At 38.5% G+C, this 24905-nt stretch overlaps 1 protein-coding gene across 1 annotated transcript in view; it reads left to right on the top strand.

Moving 5' to 3' along the window:
- The window catches only part of CTNNAL1 (catenin alpha like 1), a gene marked incomplete at its 5' end in the record, with an annotated part of 55671 nt that overhangs the window by 12031 nt on the left and 18735 nt on the right, over positions 1–24905 (top strand). Inside the window, 7 exons of the mRNA XM_082305599.1 lie at positions 5679–5868; positions 12102–12289; positions 16568–16687; positions 18884–18973; positions 19283–19453; positions 20487–20687; positions 23285–23371. Of these exons, the coding sequence (XP_082161725.1) occupies positions 5679–5868; positions 12102–12289; positions 16568–16687; positions 18884–18973; positions 19283–19453; positions 20487–20687; positions 23285–23371 (1047 nt within the window). The remainder of the gene's footprint in view (positions 1–5678; positions 5869–12101; positions 12290–16567; positions 16688–18883; positions 18974–19282; positions 19454–20486; positions 20688–23284; positions 23372–24905) is intronic.

The following is a 24905-nucleotide window of genomic DNA, read 5'->3' as shown; positions in this document are numbered from 1 at the left end:
TTCAGAGGTGGCTTATCAGCTTGTGAGACACTACATGTCAAAGATTGCCTGAGGCTTCTCTAAGCACGTTAGCATTTGCCCGCAGATAAGTGAACCAGCTTACAGGTTGTTAGTTTATTTCATTTGCTTCCCTGAAGGCTTTTATGAAAGATGTGTACAAAAGCAATGAGAAGATGCTTTTAAATAGCCTTCAGGTAAAGATACGACTACAACAGTCTCAATACCACAAGCGTAACAGAACTCAGCAGTCTTGGACATGCAGCGTATTTACTACCCTTCTAGACACCAGTGCGTAGGCAGTATGAGGAAAATACATAAATAGGGGGTAGCAGGATCATACCACTTCTTGGAGGCTGTTCTTTTACAGAAGTGGTGACTCAGGGTCCTGAATGATGGGTTGAGGTCTGCATGACTTCTGCAAGAAGGGGTTGGTTGCCCCTTTTGAATAATAACGTGTAGAAGAAGCTGTTCTGGTTCAAGTGTCCATAAAGGAGAGGCAGTTGTCTCAAATACCGTTTTCAGGATAAATAAAATACGGGTTCTTAGAGTTAACTAGTGCATTAGTAGTTAATGCAGTTGCATTTCATTTTGGTTAATCTTTTCCAGCCTTTGTAAACTTTCAAAGTTGAGTTTCCACAAGTTTATTTGTGGGATTTTTCTACAAAATGAAAACTGAGTAGGAAGATAAGGCTTTCCAATTCTAAAAGTCTGCACATTAGCCAGACTTAAAAAAAATATTTTAGTGCTTGAAATTGTAGAAAATGCTTAGTAAGACTTTCATTAATGCCTGAACAGGCATCTAATCTTAACAGACTTTTGATTTCTAGGACAGGTAAGCAGGTAGTCCTTGTTCACGTCTCAAGCTCCCTGAGGCTCATCTTTTGTGATGAGAAGTCTGTGACAGTTCTGCTTGTAGCCCTCATGGACTGGATGTCAAATGCCAGCTGCTGCTTCTGTGCTCTCACATGTGTGGTTGTATTCTGTAGCAGATGTGTGTGTTGGAACAACGTGTGCTGCTGTCTGGCTAAGTGAGTCTGAAGGCCTGTTTGTCCTTAAGTGGTACACAAGACCTAATGAGAGACAGTACCTAAAATGTAATATTAGAAGTTCGCCCCTAAACTCAAGATGAACTAATGAAAGTATAAGCAGTGTGAGAAAGGCCTTTTTGACCAAGTTTCTACGTAATCTATCAAATGCAACTGAATTTACTTTACAGCATGCTTCTGTTGTAGGGGTTTGTAGCTGCTTCCCTAGTATGTAGTGCTATTGCATTTTCTTAGCAAAAGCTTTCCATTCCTGGTATTACATTTTTTTTCAGAGAGGAATTTCCTACCATTATGAAATTAGCAGAAGGTATAAAGCAGAAAATACACAAAATGGAAGAGGAGCTGTTGTTGTAGGGATGCTAATCCTCATTGCATAGAGAAAACATCTTGAATATTCTTTCCAGCAGGAAAACTGATTAGTGTGAGGCAGTAACAAATACTACTCTCAAGAGTCTAAAGCATCCTATGTACAATGTGGGTACTTACCCAGGGAGGGAGGTGATGCGGTATCTTCCAACATGACTTCTCGGTTTAACTCTTGTGTTTGTAGCAGTGGCTGTGAAATAGCTAGTTTTCCCCTGGTTTTATTTATAGTTGTCTATAAATACTTCATGAAACCCAGTCTCTTAAGTATCACTTAATTCTGTCATGCAAGACTTAATTACACTGATAATAAATAGACATTAGAATATTTTTAGCTAAGCGTGCTGTCATGATGCTTCCTGTGCATGAAGCATATAACAACTCAAATGTCAGTATCTGAAGGCCCTCAAAAAGCTCTGAAAACAGCTGCTTGAAAACTGCCACAACTAAGGTTGTTTCCTTAAATATGAAGTACAACTTGATACATTACGGCGATATATGTTAGTTTCAGTAAAGTACTTGGGAAAAGGCCATTCTTCTGGGGCTGTTAGTAACAAGTGACAAAAGATTGTAACTGGCAGTTTCTTGAGACTGCACACTCTTTAAACTGGTTGTCTCAGATCTCAGATAAGCATTCCATAGAAATAGTGTAAAAGCTCGCATTAAACAGAGCATGAGTACCATCAAAAGGACTGTTTCCTTTCTACAACCTGATCAGTAAATCCTTAAGTAAACAGCATGTAATATATTACTCTTGTTCAGAGAGACTTGCAGGTAATCTTTTCAGCTGTTAACTCCTGCCCAAACACCACAAATGTTAGTGACTGGGTGATACATGATCAGAATACAACAGACTAAATATTTGGGAGGTGTTAAGCTTAAAGGAGAGCTTAGATAATGCTCTTGGAGTCACAGTGTTTTCCTTCTTTTTAAAAAAAAAAAAAAAAAAATGAAACAAACACAACAGTAAGTTCTGATCTGGTTGCAACTGGATGGGCTGCAGGGGAAAAACCAATTCTTTGTAATCTGAAATATCATTAAATGCTGCAAGTTCGTGAAATTCAGTTTTTGATGGCTCTTAGGTTATCTTTGGAGGAAGGTGATTGTTTGTTGGAGAGGAAGTTACTTATTGGGTTTCTTGTGGTCTTTGCTTTTCTCCATTTAACTTGTCCAATTTTATATCTTTTATCATGACTTACCTACTCCTACCATTACCATGACTTACCTACCATTCTTTCACAATGTTTGTTTTTAACTGGCAATCCATATAGTTTTTGACTTCTCTGGAAAAAAAATGATGGAGCTCAACAAACTTCCCTCCATTCTAATGTTAAGATAGTTACTGTAGTGGCCCTAAGTTAGCCAGTCTGAGAAGAAATTGTATTACCCAGCCAGGAGTTCATTATTCCAGGAGGTATTTGCAAAGCCTCAGCTGCTGTGTATAACCATAGGCTTCCAAACTGAGTTTAATCTCCATATACAAGCTCCTCCAGTGCGTGTCTAGAGTAGATCATAGAATCACAGAATGGTTTGGGTTGGAAAGGACCTTTAAAGATAATTTACTCCAACCCCTCTGCCATGGGCAGGGACATCTTCAACTAGATCAGGTTGCTCAAAGCCCCATCCAACCTGACCTTGAACAATTCCAATGGTGGGGCATCTTCTCAGGGCAACCTGTTCCAGTGTCTCACCGCCCTCATCGTAAAAAATATCCTCCTTATGTCCAATCTAAATCTACCCTCCTCTAGTTCAAAACCATTATCCCCTGTACGGTCACTACAGGCCTTGGCAAAAAGTCTATATTTTTTATAATTTTATATATTGAAAGGCTGCAATCAGGTCTCCCCGGAGCCTTCCCTTCTCCAGGCTGAACAACCCCAGCTCTTTCAGCCTTTCCTCATAGCAGAGGTGTTCCAGCCCTCTGATTTTGTGGCCCTCCCCTGGCCCCGCTCCAACAGGTCCGTGTCTTTCCTGTGCTGAAGACTCAAGAGCTGGAGGCAGTGCTCCAGGTGGGGCCTCACCAGAGTGGAGTAGACAGGGAGAATCACCTCCCTCGACCTGCTGGCCATGCTTCTTTTGATGCAGCCCAGGATACGGTTGGCTTTTTCACTGGATGGGCATCAGGGGTTCATAGGTTTTGGGGTCGAAGTTTGATGAACTGGGGGACTCTTACAGGGACAGACTTGTTGTATGAATTATAGGAAGTGCCCTTCCTTTAGAGCTTGTGGCTTAGGTACAGGTTCGAGAAGTAGGGCATATGTAAGAAGGCAGTGGGCAGACAGTGCATTTCTGTAGTGATGTTTCGTACCAGGACAAAATATTCTTCTGCTCCCATAGCAGTTCTTCAATAGGGCAGCACTGTTTATTGAGATAGTTCTTAGCTTTTTCTGGTTGATTTTTGGTTTTGTTTGTTTGTTAGGGGTTTTTTTTGTGCAAAGTGCTGGATAAGGTATTGACATTTTCCATTGCAAAGAGTTTAATGCTGCAAACTTGACTAAACCAGCTTCTGGCATTCAAAACCAGCCCCAGTAAGGTGTTAAAAAGCACCATTATTTTTTTTCCCAGCAATACGACTCAGTGATATCTGAAGGGTAAGCCTTGGGCATTGATCAAATTATGAAGCGGAACAGTTTCTACACTGCTTCCTTCTCTGTCCTTGGATCCAATGTGAGTGTTACAGGTACAGCTTCTGTGCTCTTGTCCTACCATAGGCTTGACTGGTAGGAAAATGTATCAGTGAATGATGATTTATGGTTTTTTGAGGAACAGGCAAAGACATCTGTGATTAAGCTGATAGAGCTGAGGTGTTCAAACACTTAAGTAATTCATGTAATCCTGAGATTCTCTCAGCAGACATCTTTGAGCTCCTGGGGATGTGGCTTACAATGCCGTTCTGTGGGCATTTTAAACCACGCTGCTGCTGAAGGAGCATTCCTGCCCATCTTTCTCTTTCCAGTCTATACCTTTTCCCTTTTGCCACAAAAAGTATTCATGCAGCTATGCAGTGAACTGGACTGGACAACTGATTACGAGGAAAACTAAAATTACAAACATCAACTTCTCCACAGCTTGGGTTTAACCTACAAGAGATAAATTCATTGCAAAAATGACAGAGGGAGGCAAGGATAGTCAGGACTATCTTTGTTGGCAACAATGATGGCTTTTAAGCTGGTTTAGGATGTTTGAAACTACAGAGTTCAACTTCTGTCCTGCATCTCACTGGAAAATGGTTGTCATACCAAAAATGTAAAGGTCCTATACTGTTTTCCTAAGGCAGTTTGTAATCAGTTAATTCTGAGTGGCAGGATTGCACACTATTGTCATGTTTATTTAATGCGTTGGTCAAGAAGCTACTTCTGCAATCCTGCCTTTCTGCTTGGGTGGGAGAGGGATCTTTTTGTTTGTTTCTTTGTGTTTGGTGTTTTGGGCAAATCTTCAGTCTCCTGCAGGCCATCTCTGGTCAGCGTGATCCAAGAAGGAATGTATAGCGCGATGTAGTACCAGGCAGAAAAGCTGATACAGGGTATGGAGTTCAGAATGAGAATGTCCTTGCAAATTGTTTTACTGATAACTTGCATCTAAACAGCAAGCTTTTTCTAAATTGTAGGAAACGTGTAATTGAGGATGTTGAAGTTATGAGTACAGTGGATATTTTAATGGGAGGAGGGCTCGAATGCTTCAGACTATTTCTAAAAGACGAATGGTTCTTCTTTTTGTGTAAAGACTGTGCTACTGCTCATTCTTTCTTAAGGCCTGCCTTAATCAATTGGGTAAAACGTCATTTATAGAGGCTTATTTCAGTAAAAAGAGCCAAAGCTCCCGAATCCTAGTTGATGAGTGTGTTTAGTTACCTGGCAGTACAAAAACTTTGTAAGATTTCCAGCGCTGGCAAACCCAAAACGATGTTGATATGTCTGCTATTGGACTCCTCAACTTTTACTGTGTCTGTAGTGTGAAAGCCTATTGAGAGACCTCGGGCAGCTTATTTTAATACTGCAAATGGGAGGGGAAAAAAAAAATCCCTCAGTTCATTTGAGATGTGAGATGATAAGCTGAGATCACAGCAGATGAGCAAACTTAATTATACTCCAAATTTTTTTTTTTTCATTCTCTGAGAAGTTAAATGATACCTCGTGACTCAACACTAAATTTTATTAGTGAAGTATGGTAAAATTCTATTACTGAGTTCAGTTTAAAACTTGCCTTTAATACTAAAGTTAAAATGTCTTCTTGCATACAGTTCTAATAATTAACTCTTCTTGTTCACAGATAACTACTCTTATTAATCATAAGGATAAACCAAAGCGTTCAGACAAGACTCTGCAAGCAATTCAGCGAGTGGGCCAAGCAGTTAACCTGGCAGTTGGAAGATTTGTTACAGTAGGTGAAGCTATAGCCAATGAAAATCATGAATTGAAAGAGGAAATGAGCGTTGCTTGCATCGAGGCAAGGAGAGCAGGTATGGAGTTACTCATGAAATTGTGCTTGTGCCATTTTTGGCACACTATTTTTAGTGTCAGGAATAATGTAAGAACTTTATTATCTAATTGCTTAACCCTCTTCTGCTGCTTCATTCAAGGTCTGATCTGTTACCTGATTTTGTCACTTACTTAAATTGCCATCATCTGATGAACAGTGAATGGAATTGTGTATTGGCTTTGACTTTTATAGGATCTTTTGCCACAAGTAATTACCTGACTGCTCTTTGTTTTATGATGTTACTACAGACAAAGAGCAGAGTGTTGAGTTTACAACTTTAGAGTTTATTGCTCTCAAGCTAAAACAGTGGCGTATTTAAAGTAATTTGAGTGTTATGCTATTGAGGTCACTGCATTCTAAATCTGAATGTCTGAATTGAAGGTCACTGTCAACCCATGTTTCATCAGGACTTGGTAAGATGACTCACATCAGTCATCTGATGACTCCCCTCAGTAGAATGAAAATCATATCATACTTGTCTTTTTGCTGGATTGAAATTTTGTTGCAAACTTGCAGTGTGTGTGAATTGAATGTGAAGTACGGATAATTGAGTTGCCTGCTGTCACCCTCCTCCCCCCAGAAACCTCTGTCTAGGCAAATAGTGGTTACATTCTCTGATACTGTAAAAGATACAGGAAACTACTTTCCTGCATACTAAGTACTATTACTTGCATGATATTTCAGTGGTTCTTAGTAAATGCATATTCTTACATCTGCAGTGCAGCCTTCAAGAAGATGACAGCTAGAAGAATGTTCCTTTTGTTGCTGGTGGTGGTGGGGTTTTGTTTTTTCTTTCAAACACCTTTGGATCATGGGAAATTCTACTTGAAGCTTTTTCTGTTTAAGCAGGTGGAAGTACCTACAGGTGTGACAGACTTTCTGCTTACTGTGGCTTCAGGGAGACAGTCTTGAGTTCCCAGGTGTGGAGGCAAATGCATGACCCTTCCACATTAATGTCTTGATGACTCCAGAAAGGAGCAGTACTCTACTCCAAGACATGGGTTACTGTACTTAAAATTGGTCTGTTAAGTTAAACAGTGGAATTGTGGGTGGGTGTTCATTTTTTATCTTTTAAATAACCTGAGAAGCCTGAGAAACTTGCCTTTTGCTGTTCTAGCTGGTATATTTCTTGCTGAATCACTGTGCTGGCCTCGAACTTTGGGGAAGTAGTTCATACTATTTTTGTGATTTTTTTTTTTTTTTTTTTTTTTTTTTTTTTAAAAAAAACTTAGAAATTGAGTATGGTACTGTAAGAAATCCTCTGAAAATCCCTCAACAGTGAGTTGCAATGTCTGGAAACATGCTGGTGATGAATGATTGTTTTTGTGATTTGAAGGACTATTCTAGATAAACTTCAGACTGACAATTCATAGTCGCTCCAGTAAACTTGGCTGCAAACTGAAGTGTCCTAATTTGAAAACATTCCATTTGTTATGTGAAGCATGTGTTTTCTCTTCAGAGATCCAAGTAAAATGCTGAGAAGCCAAAATTGCCAAAGTTTATGTTGATAATCTCAGCTGCTAGAAGAGCAGTGCAGTCTGGATCTCTTTGACTTGCCAGTTATGTTGTGGCCAAGTGCTTTTTCTGCCTATCAGCGTATCCAGGAGGAGCTCAGAATCTAAAAATAGTCTGCAGTATTTTCTCTCACCAAATGGTTATACTTTTTTACATTGTAAGTTTTATTTCCTGTTATGCAGTAATGTGCCTCAGTCTAGAGGAGTGAAGATATAGACTGTTTACTTTTCTGTCAAGCCTCACATTTACCTTGGCAAAGGTCAGTTATTCTCTCTGAGCTCTAGCCATTTTAGATCTAACTGAAGACTTACATGGGAAATTCAGTATATCAAACATGTTTGCTGCTGGTTTTTTGTTTGGTGTTTTTTTTGTGCCAGTATTGCCTCTGTGAACTGTTAAGTGTTGGACAAGGTGAGAGTCCTTTGTGCAGATAAATTCTTATGGATAGCTGTCCTCTGAATTCAGTCTCTGAACGCAGCTGCTCAAGTGCCTTTTGAACAACTTCGGTGTTCCCAAGCAAGCCAATAAAATCTCCTGGCCAATTATAGCCAAGAATATTGACTTGTGTAAAAGAATCCCATGTTCTGATGGCATGAGCAGCATCACAGCCCTTGCTGTGTAGAGCTGTTCATGCTTCTTTTTAGCCGATAAATTAGATTGTGCCTCAAAAATTAAAGGGGCACTTTGTTAGGCATAGAAGATAGATTTCAACACTAAAGGGTTTAGAACATTAAGCATCTCAGTTGCTAAGAAAAGTAGGGAGTCTTCAAATCAATTGCATATCCCGCAGAGGCTTTGAAGGATGACAGATGTTGTATCTGTCTCTTGTGAAGGGTATAATCAGTGATCTGAAGTGTTTCAGACTTGTTATGACTATTTCCTTGTAATAAACCTTGTAATTTGATTGACTCAAAATAGAATCATAAAACACTGCAGAGGGTCATGTAGCAGATTTTGCCTAACATTAGTCTTGCACTGTGTCAGTGTTTACAGTGACAGTATAGTAGTGGAATGTAACTCAAAGAAGCACATTTTTAGATGCCCATCTGTGACTTTTCTTCTTTTTTTTTTTCCTCCAAAACTAGGAAAGATTGGTTAATTTAAAAGAGAAAACACATGTCAAGAATGAGTTAGTGTCATAACATTTTCAGTATTCTCTGCCAGTTGACTACATAGCCCTGAAGGAAGACGTGGAGTAAAAAGGAAGCAATAAATAGCATTCTCCTATTTTTGCCTTGTCTTTTAGTACAGAGAAGGACTAAATTAAGAAGGTTGAAACCCAACAATTTAAAATGAATAAATAGAATCACATAATAACTTAGGTTGGAAGGGACATTTAGCTCCAGGAATGGAGAGCATGCAACTTCCTGTACACCTCTTAGAGTGTTTGACCGCCCTTACAGTGGCAAAAGTATTTCCTTATATCTTGTCCATTGCTTTTTGTCCTGTCACCATGCGCCTCTGGGATCAGTCTGTCTCTGTCTTTTCCATACCTGCCCATTAGGTACGTAATTGTAGACCACAGTAAACGCTGCCATTGGCCTTCTCTTCTTGACATGCAACAAACCCGCTTCCTTCAACCTCTCTGCTTATGTCACACGCTCCACTATGTCAATGTTTTCCCTTGTACTGGGGAGCACAGAATTGGATGTGGTACTCCAGATGCTGTCTCACAAGTGCCAACGAGAAGGGAAGAATCATTTCTGCAGCCTGCTGGTTACATTCCTGCTAACAACCCAGCGTGCAGCTGGCCATCGTTGCTGACTCCTGTTCAACTCTTTGTCCACCAGGACCCCCCCCGCGTCTTTCCTTGCAAAGGTTCTCTATACACAGCTGATCCCAGGCTGTACTGTTGTGTGGTGTTATCCTAGCCCAGATGCAGGACTTGGTATTATTGCCTTTGTTGGACTTCACAAGCTTCCCATCAGATCGTCTCTCCGGCCTGTCCCTCTGTCTAGCAGCCCTGTCCTCCAGCCTATCAGACACTCCCCCGTTTTGATGTTGTTCACACACTTGCTGAATGTGCCGGCCCATCATCCAGGGAACAGTTTTGATGCCTTGTATCAGTCCCCAAGGGACAGCATTGGTAATTGACTGCCAGTTGGACTTTGTACCACTTATCACCATCCCCGACCCCAACAGTCAGGTCCATTTTCTACCCACCTTATTGCTCACTTATCCAGTCCATATCTCGTAATTTAGTTATAAGGACACCATGGGAGATCATGTCGGAGGCCTTGCTAAAGTTGAGATACCCAGCATCCATTACTGGCGTTTCTAGAGATGGTGTCATCTCATCATAGAAGGCATTCAGGTTGATAAGGGACTGTTCACCCTTGCAGGTCTGCGCTGGGTCTTTCCAATTGCCTTCTTTGCTTCATGTGGTAACGGCTTCCAAGATTATTGTAATAATATTCCTAGAGACAGATGTGAGGCTGACTAGCCCATAATCGCCTGAATTTTTCTTGTTACCCTTCTCGAAGATGGGTGTGACAGTTGCCTTTCTATCGTTGGAAATCTGTCCCAATTGTCACAATCTTGCAGATATCATAGCAGAATTACAGTGACAGTGAACAGCTCCTTTGACACTCTCAGATGTGTCCCATGATTTTGTGTATGCCCAGGTGGCTTAAATAATCCCTAGCTCAGTCTTTTTACCCTAACAGGTCTTGCTCCTCATAGCTTACTCCCAGGACACCATTCCTGTTCCTGTAATTGCAGATCTGCAGGCAGAGAAGGAAGCCTTTGTTCTGTTGTGAGAAGTCTCAAGTTTCTAGGGCTGTCTGGAGCTTTTGACTGGCAGATGTTGCAGCTCTTCCTATGTTCTCCGATTACTCTTTGTATGACCAGATGTTTCACCTATGACTTGATAATTCATCTTCGAGAATGTGAATCCCACAGCATAAGAAATGGGATAATGATGTCGTTCATCCTTCCTTGGTTACCAAAAGCACTTTACATCTGTTGTAATCGTTCTCTGTGTGTTTCTACAGCATTTTATGTTATCACATATATTTTGAGGTCAAAGGAAGAGATTGGGATTAATCTACTGACAAAGTGGAACAGTTCCAACTAGAGATTGGCCTGAACTGAGATGAATTTGACTGTGGAGAAGGCAATGGCCAATCTGTTTTGCTGGTAAATGATCTCCTCGCCTGACTGGAGACTTGTCCTACAGCTTCACTGTTAGCGTATCTGGCTGCCTTTGCGATTCGAATAACAGCTGTACTTTCATAACTCCTCTTGCTTCTATTCATTTTCAGGCCCTTCAGCTGTGGAACTCACCATCTCAGAGTGTACGCTGTTTATCATATTTGCATACTTATGCTAGAGAGACCCTCTGATTATTTGTAGCATGGCTTTTATGGCCTGGCCTGGTCCTAACAAAAGTACTGGAAGTTCCGTGCCATAGTGCAATACCTGTTCAGGCAACTTAGGAGCTCAAGGGATTACAGTTGTCAGAGGAGAGAAAGCTATACATAAACACTATGAAGCGTGGAGCTCTGTGGTTTGAAGGACTGTCAGGCCTTCCTTGTTCTGTAGTGTTTGTGTGTGGTATTTGTGGAGTAGTAATGCACCTTCAGGTTCTTCATATGGGACCTCTGACTTTATCAGGCTTTTGGAGTATCTTGTTTGCTTAGGTGAATTACCTTAGTTGAGGTTTTGAAGATGTCACAGGGGATTTGATCAAATGTCCTAGATTTTATCTTCAAGTATGATCTGCAGGTTAGTTGTGGGTTGATCATCTTGTCTTGCATGCTAACAAAAAGCATGTCTCGGAGCTTGCCTGAGTTCAGTCTCCCAGCAGTCCTTCTGTGGCTGTGGAATACAAAACTGCTCTATTCCTTTCCTCTATTGCGCTATTATTTAGGGTACTCCAGGAGATTTAATTGGATAGGGGCCTGTGATTTTTCTCAGACAAGGTGATGCATTGGCTGCATTGAACTGTAGAATTTTTAACTAAAAATGCATAAGAAATAAAAGTGGTCAAATAGTCCTATTTAACTATTATCATATTAAATGCTAGTTGAATAAAAAGATGCTTATGGACTGAAAATCAGTGCCTCTTTGCCTTTTTTTCCTCTCCTGTCTCTGACAACATACTGTTCAGTGGCCTTCCTTTGAACATGAAGCGCAGTGGTCTCACTATAATGCTTCAGTCCTATAAGTTATAAAGTTACTGTTTGGAATCTCTTTACTTTTCATGCCTGAAGTCTTACACAGGAATAGAAAATCCATAAATTATGGGAATACTAACTGAAATTTGGAAGGTGGAGGGGAATTTGTAGTTCTTCCTTCCTTGCTGCATCCCACTCCTTCAGTGGGTTGATGCTGCAAATGTAGGCACCGATTTGACTTTTGCTATTAAAATTGGAAAAATATCTCCCATGAATGTTGTCTCCTTCCACACTCCTCAGCTCCACCCCCTCCACCTCAAATATCTATAGACTACTGTAAGAAAATTGGTCTATGTTACAGATGGAAGAATGAAGCAGTACTGAATAATAGTCCAAATTTAAATATGGAGAGGGTGCCACCAACAGTCAGTAGAAGGAAGTGAAGTGAAATAAAAAAAGAGTTGTAGGTAGCTCTGAAATTGTTGGTTTATTCCTCAAAGGTAAAAGTTAAGAATGCTTAAGGGCCCTGTTTCTTTTTTTGTAAGTATGAAATGTTAATTATTTCTTTTTTCCTCTCTAGGTGAAACAATCGCACAGCTTACGAATGTGGCAAGCTTGGATCATCCAGAATCTGATAGCCACATAACAATCTTTACGGACAAAACGGGTGTGGTAAAAGCTGCAAGGTTGTTGCTTTCTTCTGTCACAAAGGTGCTGGTGTTAGCAGACAGAATTGTTATTAAGCAAATTATAACTTCCAGAAACAAGGTATTTGTAGCTTCTTTTTTGTTTTATTTAACTGATACCTGCAGTAAATGCAAAAGAATTGTGGTAAATGAAGTGGTGTTTTCATTGAATCTCTAGGGGAGGTGCAAAACAAAGAGGTAAAAATGAAGGTCTTGCACATGTTCACCTACCAGATACCTGAAAGGGGATGGCTGTAAGTCAGGAGGAATAAAATAACAATTTTCAGTGACTTTCTACATTTTATGTGACCTGTATTGCTCTATTGATGTAGTATGCTGGAGAAGATGCTGTGTTACTGCTTATTTAACTTTAAGTTTGCTGTGAGGTGGAAAGTGTGTCTGTCAGTAAAATGGCCAATAAAAGCTTCGACTTGCTAAGGACAGGATGTTTGTACTGTCAGGATCAAGACAAGGAGAGCATTATGAATGTGTGTAAGGCAAAAAGCTGTGAGGAATGCTGATAAAAGCCTGTGCTAGTGAAGTGAGGTTTACAGATTAAAAGTTTTTTGTGTGGTTTAACTTACGTCTTGAAACTTACCTTGAAACTACTTAGTTGATTTAAATAACGTATGAAAGCCCATTTAACCTCAAATGTAGTCTATTTCGTGTACTGCATTGTCTTGCCTGTAGGATATTCTTTCTTTTTTTTTCTCCCCTGATGTGCTAAAACAAAAATAGAAAAACCTCATGTTTGAAAAATGAGAGCCTGAAAGGGCCTGGATTTTTCCATTAATTTTCAACTCATAATCCAGAGCAGAGCCTCTCTTTCCTCTTTTGACTGCTCATGCTTTCTCTCTTCCTTTGTCCCAGTTTGCTTTCCAGACATGCTGGTCTCTATTTTGCAGCTTCTAGATCCAAGACACTTAGTTCAGGATTCAAAAACTACAGTAATACCTCCTTCAGTCTGGCTGTAGACTCAGCCACACTGATTTTCTGTCTTAGTGCTGTTTTCTTCTCCCAGTGGTTGGTGAAGGTGGCAGCAGTTTTATCAATATTAATTTGCTGAAGTTACTTACAGCTTTGGTCTTTTCTTGCACTGGAGACCAGAATGGTGCATTTAATACCTTTTGCTGCCTTTCGTGAGCTTTTCTTCTGCCGTCATCTGCAGCCATGCAGTGATCTGAATTAATTTACCTTTCCAAAAGTAGCTGGTGTTAACACAGATTTTTAGGCTACAGAGCAACTGTGCAAGTGCTTGTATCATGAAATGATAAGGAGGGGTATATCCTTTCAGCAGCAGGGCATAGTTTATGATAGTCTTAAATATATATGAAACTGTTGTCCTATATACAGTGATGTGAATATAGTAATCATAGGTGCAAGATTTAATTTTGAAGGTATTTAAAATGAAGTCTCATATTCCAAAGTAAGTGTGTCTGACTGATTGCCGTAGTCAGCTTAGTCTTTGTGGTCTGTTGGATTTTACTGCATTCTCCTTTCTACGCATAGTCTACATGTGTTTGAGAATGTCTCTTTCCATTCATGGTACCAGTACAGCAATTCACATCTCTAGGACCAAATTAAACAAATCATGGTGTCTTATACAGGCATACCCTGACATTTATGGAGTGCACTCCTGAAAAGTGTGTCAGACACTGGTATAATGGATAGCAAAGCAGTTCCTACTCTAAGAAATATTGTGGTAGAGGGATGATGTGGGCAGGGGCTTAAGATGTGCATACAAATACTCAGAGACAGTGTAGTATAATACGGTGTAGCAGATGGAAAGGCAGGAACAGGATCATCAGTAATGCCAACTAGAGCTGATGCCAGCTTCTTGGAGTGGGTCACTGTTCCAGAAGACCTCAGCTGCATTTTCATCTTAGAGACTGAATACCCAGTGTTAAACTTTTAGTGCCATTGTTCTTGCCGCCTTTTTCTGAATGCCTTCATTTTCATTGTCATCATCATCTTCCTCTCATGAATCAAGAGTAGTTAATTCAGCCAAGGGCAAAGGAGAGAAAAACAGCTTAGTGGTTGGACGTCCAGTCTCATAGACTGATGAAGTGAGTGGGATCTTCTGGAATGGTGATCTACTCCAGAACCCAACCTCTGATTGATGATCCCAGTGATCCTATTCCTGCTTCTGCATCCTCTGCACCATATATACCGTCCCTGTGTTCTTAGATTGTCTGCATTTCTTAAGTCCCTGCCCACAGCTTTCCTACCTTAAAAAATGTGTTTCCCTGTCCATCAGACTTAGTCAGTGCATCAGTGAGCTTCAAGTCTTGCTCCGCTTACTGTCGTCAGTCAGGTTAGGAGTGCCGGAACAATGAATAGGGAAGTGACAGATAGTGGGGGTGTTGCTGCACTATGGGGATTGGATCAAAATATGGATGTGCCCTGAAGTGATGTCAGCCTACGACCGCTGTCTAAAAGGCAACGCTCATAGTGCAGCAGTAGCTGTGGAATACTAAGTTCTAATTTAGGTATTAATAGGAACTTAAAGCCTGTTTTGATACATATTTTTAACCTTGCATTTAAAAATGTGCATTTTAATTACTGCGTGTTTCATGTTGAAGAAAGTTTAAAATGAAAAATTATGGAGACATCACAGGTATTTTGCCTTTTAACAGCTTCTTGAATAAGCTTTAGACACATTTAGAGCTGTCTGTACGGTTTCTCCCTGTATGTAGTTTCTCGGAATGTCAGCTCTGTCTGGAATGTCTAGAATTGTTACCTGTAATGGAAATACGTGCTTTCACTGAAATTTTTATTTGACAAGAGATTTGTCATGACAGAAACACTTGCTCTAGGGTAACTGTAACAGAGTTGCTTGCAACCAAGACCATACTCGTGAAGTACTATACTTGCTTAAACCAAGAATGATTGAGCATAATTACTATTTTTTTTATCCATTCTTAGATGAGAAGGTTGGACCTTAACTTGTATGTTTTCTCCTTTCTCCACATTCACTTTTCTACATCCTCATGTTCCCAGTCCTGTAGTTCCCTGCTCCTTCCACTCTCATACTGCTATTATCACGTCTTCATCTTTGTGCAGCTTCCTTCCAAGTCCTTTATACCCCAGCCTTGCTCACGCATCAACACCTGAATCACAAAAGTTCCTGTTTCTGCAGCCTTTGTGGAACTGGCTGCATAACATGAGATACTCAGACAGATACTGCAGTCTAATATTGCATGAAAAGCAGCCAGTTCCACCGTACTCACAGAACTTAGCGGAACATTTGCTTTACATAGATTATAAGTATGAGATTGAGCAGCTGCTCTATTACAAAAGAATGGGTGCTTCTAGGAGGGTTTGCCTGGGTTGCAGGGAAGGGGTAGTTTGTCATAATCAGGTATGTAGACTGCTTTTTTTAGTTGGGGGGGGGAGGGTGGGGAATACTTCTGGCATAAGAGAGGAAAAATAAGTTGGAGTTTCTCCCTTTCAAGTCCAGTTTGTTAAATTTTCATGCAGTACCTTATCTTCAGTCTGAAACACAGCAAAGAACGGCTTTGACTGTCTTCCATTCTGAAGACATTTAGTGGATTTGAAAGATAACTTTGGGATTAGCAACTATACCTCCAACCTGAAAAAGCTTAATGCTAATCTCTGCTCTAAACCATATTGTAGTGACTTCAGCAGGATAGCTTCAGTAATTTATAAGCTATATGATGGTTTTTGCTGCATGTTTTAAAAAATGATGATTTCATGTGCTTTTATGTATCTTCAGTAAAAGCTTGATACAGCTTGGGTTCATTTAGTTCTTTGTTTCATATAGAGCTAATAAAAATCTTCAGAGTTAGAGTAAGTTGTTATGGAAAGTACAAAACTATATTAACTCATTTCTAACTTTTTTTTCATTTTTTTGGTGGAATGCTGTTGCTTCTTTTTTTAATGCACACAGCTGTTAAAACACCTGTCTGACTGTGCAACTGCAGTTTTAGACTTTGAAAGTTATGTATCTGAAATTGAACTTTGAAATTCAGAGTTACAACGTAGGGATGTAATCTGTATATTAATTTAAAGTACTTATGTTTTTAAATCTAATATGACAGTAACATTTTTCCTAAATCTGGAAACTGAATCCTGTAGTACTCTTACTCTTGATACTGGGAAGAGTGAGGAAAATGGTTTTTGAGGGTTGACAACAAATGACTCATTTTGAATGAAGCATGATTATTAATTTAGACTTGATTTCCAGCTGTTGAGTTATTAATGCTTAAATAGTGACAAAATATGTACACTTTAAACAATACGATTTAGAAGTGTCTGCAAATAATAATATTCCTAGTTTAGTAATAATGTTTTCTGTTTAGCATCTTGATAATCTACAGTATTTTCTGTTATCTTGCAGGTTCTTGCAACAATGGAACAACTGGAAAAAGTCAGTAGTTTTCAGGAGTTTGTACAAATATTCAGCCAGTTTGGAAATGAAATGGTAGAGTTTGCCCATTTAACTGGAGATCGGCAAAATGTAAGTATTAATAAAAAGCTGTGAGAGATATTGTAAGGTACCATTTTCATCTGATTCACTGGAAGGTTTGAGTTGTTCTAGGATGATTAACTATTACAAAACAATTGCTGGTGTCCTATCTCTGAAACCTCATTTCTTCTCCTTCCTCCACCCAAAGGAGATCTTTTGATTTTAAAGCTCAGCCTGAGAAATATCACTGCATTGTTTGATCTGCATATCTTCCAGAAGCCTGGGTGCATGTTATTTGAGAAGTCCTTTGGCTTCAATCACTGTCTTTTGTCTCTAACTTTTCTGGCTTATTACTCTGGTAGAGAATTTCTCTGTTGTTACTTGACAGAAACATTTGATGTTTGCACATAGTGAAGGGATTTGAAAACAGAGTAATTATTTTAGAAAACTCCAAACATTAAATCTTTAGATCCTAATAAACCATTTGCTTGTATTTTTTTATTATTATTATTATTATGGAATATTTTTCTAGGTTTAGGTCAAAAACCTTCTTATGTTGACGTGATGGTTTTTTACTTCTCACAGGCAACTACTCTTTCAAAGCCTTTCATTCATGCAGGAAACTTTTGCTGCCACTTCCATGTAAATAAAAGGTTTGCTGAGGCTTAAGACTTCTGCTGTAAGCTCTAGTTGTTTCCCCTTGGCAATCAAATCCTCCATTCAGAACTGAACCAGGGTCTGATATAGATATATGGAGGCACTAACATCTAGCAAAATTCAGAATTCAATTTGTATTAACAATTGGCCAACATCATGCATCTCCTTCTACTGTTGATGTGTTCCAAGTCTGCTAACTACATGCTCAGTATCAAAGAATCAGTTCTGGAAAAGCTACATATAACGAAAGGAAATACCTGCTTGGAAATGAATTCTGTTTATTTTTCCCTGAAATATTCATAGCAGTTGTTCCTTGGAAAGAGAAAGGTACATACTAGTAAGTGTTATTCTTTTCAACTGCTTTTGGTTTTCAGTGTTAACTGGTCTTTGGCTCTTCCCTCCTTGCCTACTTGACTCTTTTGGAAAGAGTGTTTCATTACTACTTTTTAAATTGTGTCAGAACTTCTTGATATGCTCGCTTTACAGTGTGTAGGCTGCTATGCGGCGTTGTTAGTTTTACTGGGAGGAAACATCCCTCAAGGTATTTTTCCTTAGTATAATTAGTATGCCAGAAACTCTTGAGTGTGGTCAGATTTATCAGAATGTAATGTCAGAATTTCAGAAATGAGCTGGTTGGGTTTTTTTTAAATGTGGTGATTTTGATCTTAAAGATTTTCTGTAGTTGCTGAATAAGATTTTTATAAAAATGTCAAAATGGACTGCTGCTGTGATTTATCCAGGGTTTTTTTTGCTAATCTAGGGTAAATCAGGATTAATTCCATCCTGTAAACTGTTCTCTTTTCAGCTGGTTCCATTCAGTTGCCTCACGTAGCACTCGGCTGTCTTTGTGAGCATTGAGATCTTAGTTGTAGCTTTTTAAGTTCTTCCTCTTGTTAGACCCTCTTACACGTCGAGGCATTCATGCCTTGCCCTCTTCCCTCCCTCCCACCCCCATCACAATTTGGACTCTAAATTCTTCCCTTTTGATAAGCTTTTCTGGCGGTACAGTTTAGTTTTTCAGGGATATCCCTCTCCCTGCAGAGTTCTTGGGAAGTTTCTCTACTCAATGCCTTTCTACAGAGGAATTGCTTTTTTAGCCTGTTAAAACTTTCTTTATTACTGATACGTAGTAAATATAACACTCAAGCAGACGAAATATTTATTTTACATTTCCTTCACTGCAGTACAATGAAAAGCTGGTGTTCTCTGTCTCTGCCTTACCCTCCCCCCATTTCCGAAAATATTTTTAGTCAGCTATTCTTTTCCCCTTATTTTTCTGTTTTATGAATAATGCTATATGATAAAGATAGAAAAATTAGTGACAGTTCACATAACATGCTCTGTATCTCTGAGATCTGCCTTCTTTGAAATCTGAATTGAATAGAGCCAAGAATAAATGCATAAATAAAAATCTGTCTGAAAAGCAAGTTCTAGATCATGAGTTAGGCTGAAAATAGCAGTTGTCAGACATAAAGAAGCTTTCTCACAACCCATCCATCTGCAAGAGGGTTTCCTTTTTCCCATCTCAGAAGCAGTTAACGTTTTAGATATTGTGTAATATTCAGGTCATTTTTTTCTTTTGTTTTTTAGGATTTGAAAGATGAGAAGAAAAAGGCTAGAATGGCAGCATCTAGGGCTGTTCTTGAGAAGTGCACCATGATGCTCTTAACTGCTTCAAAGGTGAGTGAGTAAGCATGCTCTTACACAACTTGGATAAATCACAGAGTATGGCATCTGGCAGGATAGCTGACTCTTCTTTCTCAACCCCACTTTAAACTTCATGCTAAAGAGTGTAAGAGTAAAGAATGAGTAGAGGAAAATCTTTATATTCTGACTAACGATATGAATTCTACTTAACACAATAGCAGTTTAACAGAAAGAACTTGCCATATTGTAACACATTCTTTAGACTTGCCTTAGCAGGAAGCGTTCATTTCACTATACTGCATGTGTACTTTTTCATAATACTTATTTGCTTTCTTTAAAAAGACTTGTCTGAGGCATCCAGACTGTGAATCTGCTCGTATAAACAAAGATGGAGTTTTTCATCGGATGAGATTAGCTTTGGAACAGGTAATAGAAATTGTAACTGACTCTAGACCAAACGGAGAAAATGAAATGGCCCCCATCAGCATATATTCTGGCATCAGAGAATTCAAGGTAAGAGTAGAAATAGTCTTTTTTTCTACAGCCTAATAAATTACCTGAAAACTAGAATTTTTTTTTTTTTTGGAAAAAAAAAAAAAAAATTAAATTCCAAATGGTGGAACTGCATCTTTTCAGCAGTGTTAACTTAAGTAACTGTCCCAAAATGTTAGAGAATCTGACAGAAGGTGATTATAATTTCATTTTCGTTGCCAAAATACACCTTCTGATACTTGCTATCTCCTCCTGAATCAGAATGCATTCAGAACTCTAATGTTTTGTTGACGTGATGCCTTGATGTTGAATAAACTTAAGTATCAGGATACTGATCAGAACTTCATTAAAATAGTCGTTGTTGAAGAATTCTTGCTTTGTAATTGGTAGTATTTTTAAAACTGCACACAAAAATATTCATCCAAACATTTAAAAGAGCAAACTGTCATTCAAAGGAAATGTTATGAATTGAAATTGTATCTTGTAGCTCAGTCAATTTTTCCTGATAAAGATTTTTCTAAATTTCATACTCACTTAAGAACAGTTAATGAACAACCATGTCTCACTTCTTTGGAGTCTGTCACTTTGATTTTATTATTCTTTTTATTTCTTTATTTCCCTCCCTTTAGAATTTGTCTGAAATTTTTGCAAAGTGCCTCGAAGTATTCAATTTGCTACATGTAAATTTTTAGAAAAATATTCAAAATAGATGATATGGATGTGGAAAGATCAAAATCTGAATACACAATTTCTGAAACTTACTGAACTTAAAAACTTGTTATTGACAGCAGAACAGTAATGTGTTTACCGTTACTTCTGATAAGTGGCCAGTAATTTGCTGATGGTATTAGTATCTTAAAAGAAAAAACAAACAAGCCCTAAACTGGAGGTCTGGATACAAGCAACTTGTTGGATTATTTTGAAAATAAGTGAATAATGCAAAAAAGCACTGAGGAGAAAAATAAAATGTAAAATGATGCATCTGCTTTCTGCATTTGCGTCACAACTGTATAACCACATAAATTCTCAAGGAAATTATATGCTTCTTTTTCAGAATAAGGTGGAGGGTCTTCGTGAGAATCTTTATTTTCTCTCAAAAGAGAACCTTTCGGCAATGCTGGAAGTTATCCTGGAACATACGGAGGACTTCACAGACTCTGCCTATACCAGTCATGAGCACAGAGAACACATTTTGGAGCTGTCTAAGCAGGCTAAAATGGAACTAGAGCAGCTGGTTTCAGTGTGGATGCAAGCTGTAAGAGCTTTTTAGCAAAGTAAATCTTTTCGCCTCTACTTTGGAAATAAATTTTTAATGCAGTGTTTCTTCTGGTCTAGGAAGAGAGAACTGTGTGTATTCCTCACAGTGAGAGCTGATCAAGGAAGCCAGAGTTTGTTCTGTGCTTCTGCAGCTTCAGTATGTTCTGGCCTCCCCCTGCCCCAGTGGTATTGCTTCATTGATTCTTTGATGGCTAAATTAGGCTACTAGTGGCGGTGGACTAATTTTAATGAAGCTGTAAGTGGAAGCAAGAAGGCGAATGGAAGTATCATTGCACAGTCTTAAACAGTTAGGTCTTTTGGTTGAGTAGTTCAGAGACTTCAATTGTCTTGATCCCATGGCAGTGACCACAGTTTCTGTTTCTTGTTTTCAACAGAATATTGAAAACACGTAAACTATTGACAAGGGAAATACGCTAAAAAATTGACTTTTTTTAATCTTGTGGAGAGAGAAGAGAGAGGAAAGAGGCACTAAGACTTACAGGCAATTTTTGTTTGTCCTTTTTAGAAGATTTAAGTGATGGTAGTTTTCCTTTTTAGAAGACTTAAATGATGGTAGTTCTCCTTTTTAGAGAAGAAGCACATTAAGCCTCCCTCTGTCATTTGTCTTATCTTGTTCCTTGAAGATGATAGAAGATACATGCAAAAGAAGGAGGAAAAGCAGAGATAGAAAATGCAGTTTTTGTTTTTGAGGCTGACTTGCTTTCAGTCTTGTTCCTGGGGAAACGTGTGGCACAAAACCTTATCAATGCTCTGAAATATGGCAGACGTGTACTAGTATAGGATATTTACTTAACTGAGTGTATTATGAGAAGGCATTTTTGTTCCTTTTCTCCTCTTTGAATCAGATGCTGCAGTCTTAATGCAGTAGTGCAGTTTGAAGAGCATATAAATCTTATTGATAATACAGACTGTTTTTATTACAAAGAAGACATATAGAATGTTAATTGCATAGAATCCCATAGCTATAAGGAACTAAAACTGTTTCGCTTGGTGTTGATGGTTAGCCCTGGTAGGCAGCTGTCTAAGCACTGCTCAGCGATAGGTAACGCACTCCTGTGTTATCACCGCTGTTTTTATCACAAATCCAAAACAGCACCATACCAGATACTATGAAGAAAATTAATTCTGTCCCAGCCAAAACCAGTACACTTGGGTATTTCTAAGCTCTGTAACTGGTGGAAAATGATCACCTCTAAATAATTTACACGCTACATTTCACGTGATAGAAATGTACAAGACTGTGCATATATATGATCCGTGAAAATACTTGGGCATGCATATGTGTGCTTATGCATTAAGTATTTTCATTAATAAGTAACCCAGCCTCGCTGTGACTGAAGACACAGTAAGCAGATAAAATAGTATCAGCTCACCGAGGTGGCTTTTTAGCTTCAGCTCAGCAGCTTCATCAGAAGGTGAATATTTTCTGGGGGACTCTAATGTAATTGAAGTGGGATTGTTGATTAAAAAAAAAAAATTGTCATGCCTTGGGGATACATGAACTGGGGGATACATACAGCTCTTAAAGTGTCCAATTATTTCCTCTTCCACTCACCATACTTCCTTTTAGCAAGCAGAGTAACTGAGTCTTCAGTGAAGAGTGTATTTTAAAATAGAAGTGTCTTGTAACCTTGGTCAAGTCTAAATTAGGCTGATATCACTGATCTGCTCTTTTTTGTATTACTGTATGTTAATTAACACTAGCTGGAACGCAACAGATAATCTAACGCTGTTGATTGAATTTTAGATGTTTCTGAAATCCTTCCTGTGTATGTTTGAGCTCATAAGATAGCAAGCTACTGTCCTGTTTTAGGTTTTCCTGTAACCTTATTTTTGCTAGACAATTCCTTCACTTGTGTTTTTTAAAAAAAAAAAAAGGTTGCATATAGAAGGAGCAAAAATGTTCACACTAAATAAGTAAAAAAAATAAAAAGGACACTCTAGTGAGTGTAAAACATTATGCTCCTTGTGTTAAAAGTGATTTTGTGATGTTACACTTGCACGTAGATAGGTGCCATTTGCAGAAGTGGGAACTCTGTCTTGAAGCTACCTCAACAAAATGTTGTTAGCTACTGTACTGATTTAAATTAGACAATGACCTAAAGTCTTACAAGGATGCTTAAGGTAACCTTTTTATAATACAATATAGCACATTGATATAACATTTTAGGTACCACTTTATTTTAAAAGGGTGTTTATATTTTAAAAAAAAAAGTAAAAATGCTTTAACTGTTGCTCTACTGTTTAGACAGACGATTTTTTGAAGCTGTAAAGGTTAAGGAAACCCTTCTCCTGAAAAAAAGCTCAGTGAGGTTTAGAAATAAATTCCCGTTGAACATGAAACAGTCAATTAGCTTGCATCATATTATTTTTAGATTTGATTTGGTGATAAATGTGTCTATAAAAGAATTTTTCAAGTAGAATTATACACAGGATGTGCAAATGAAAACATTACATCTAGAAAGAAAAGGCTGTCTTCTAAAGCAACTTGAAGTAATGACATATGATGTGAAGGTGGGATTTGCTGGTTTTTTTTTGTGTAATGTTTTGTCGGTTGCTTTCTTTGGCTTGTAGCAAAACCAGAAGACAAAGGATCTCATGGAAGACCTGGAAGTAGCCATTTTAAAAACATGCCAGTGCATGAATGAACTTAAAAGAGAGGTAAGTATAGTTTAAGCAAGCATAAACTGAATAAAAGCTTGAATTTCTTACTGGTTGCATGTGAAATTGTAAAATAGGATCCTGTACCGAAAAAGGCTAGTATCTATTTATAGACAAGAGTAGCTAAATCAGAATTACACCAGGGAGCTAGTATGCAGTCATCTTCTGTGTCCTTACTTAGAACTGATTAGAAGTCTGTTGGATACATACGCTCCTTGCTAACTCTTGACAACAATAAAAAAAAAAGACGTGTTTGGAAATAAGTACTATGTGTATAAACATTGCTTTAAATGTAAAGGCTAAACTTTTCCTTGGGGATGCATGCATCACTGTTTACTTTTTCTTGTAGTGTGTGCTTAAATGGATAAATTACATTTGCTGTTTGTACTTAACCTGTATTGATTTCTGTAGCAGAAATGTGTTACGACAGTGCCTTATACTCAGGTGTTTTTCTAGGCAGTTGGCAGCTGTGTATGTGCCTGTTGTAAATCATTCTTTTCCTAAATGCAAGCATGCTGGGTGTCAACTTACATACATATACGAGGTATCTGCCTGATTTGGTACATGGTACGTACTGCAGTTGCTGATCAGGATCCTTACCCCCTATTAATGGATAGCATTGCTGCCTTGTCTGTTCCACAGATTTGAGCCAAATACAGAATTACCGGTTTCTGGCAGCTTCTGAAATATTTGCAAAGCATTCAGATATATTTTCAGCTGCTTCATATTATTATTCCTTTAAATAGATGGAGAAATGAAGACTAAGAACAGGGAGGGTTTCAACACTAGGCTACAGAGCAGTGCAAAGATGTTAGAGAAGTATAGTGAACTTGCTTAGACTGAGCTCTCAGCTGCTGTAGCTGGAAAATCTCGACTGCTCAAAAAATCACCCTTCATATTTTTTAATAGAGGCAAAATGAGAAATTTCATCTTCTGGATTTATAATCCTGCGGCTGTCCTGAAGATTTGAATAGTGCTTTGAATCTGTTTCAGTTGCAGTTAAGTGCTTTCTGCTGCTGTCAGGTAGTGTGCTGGGCTCCCAGAAAATGGAGGATATATTATTTATGCACTTTGATTAATAGTTTTTCCTTTGGTCACCATTATGTAGGAAGTCAGTAGCAGAGCTTTTCTGGAATGACATTCAACTGCTTTAACTGTAAGATCATCCTTTTTGAGTAACATTGCTCATGTGTGCTGAATGAGGAGGAGGGGTTTCCAGTCAAAATAGTGTGTGACTATGTAGTTGCATAGATCGTAAAGCCAAAGATGGCTGGAATATAGTATGTGGAAGAAAGAATTAATATCTTTTATTTTCTTGCAGCTCCATAAATGTAAATCTTACCATATTGTCCTGCCCACAGGTTTCTATTTATGAAAATGTCATGCAACAAAGACTACACATTTACCACACTTAAGTTAAAGAATTTTGTCACATGACAGTAATAGAAAATTAGCTTCTGTAAACCAGCTGAGAGAGGTGGCATAAAAAACAAAATAGTGGGTTACCTGTGCCCTGTGATGCAGCTCCATATTA

The sequence above is a fragment of the Platalea leucorodia genome (assembly GCF_965183815.1).
Source record: "Platalea leucorodia genome assembly, chromosome: 1".
Classification (NCBI taxonomy): Eukaryota; Metazoa; Chordata; class Aves; order Pelecaniformes; family Threskiornithidae; genus Platalea; species Platalea leucorodia.
The sequence above is the reverse complement of the archived record's forward strand: the minus strand, read 5'-3'. Positions and strand labels throughout refer to the sequence as shown.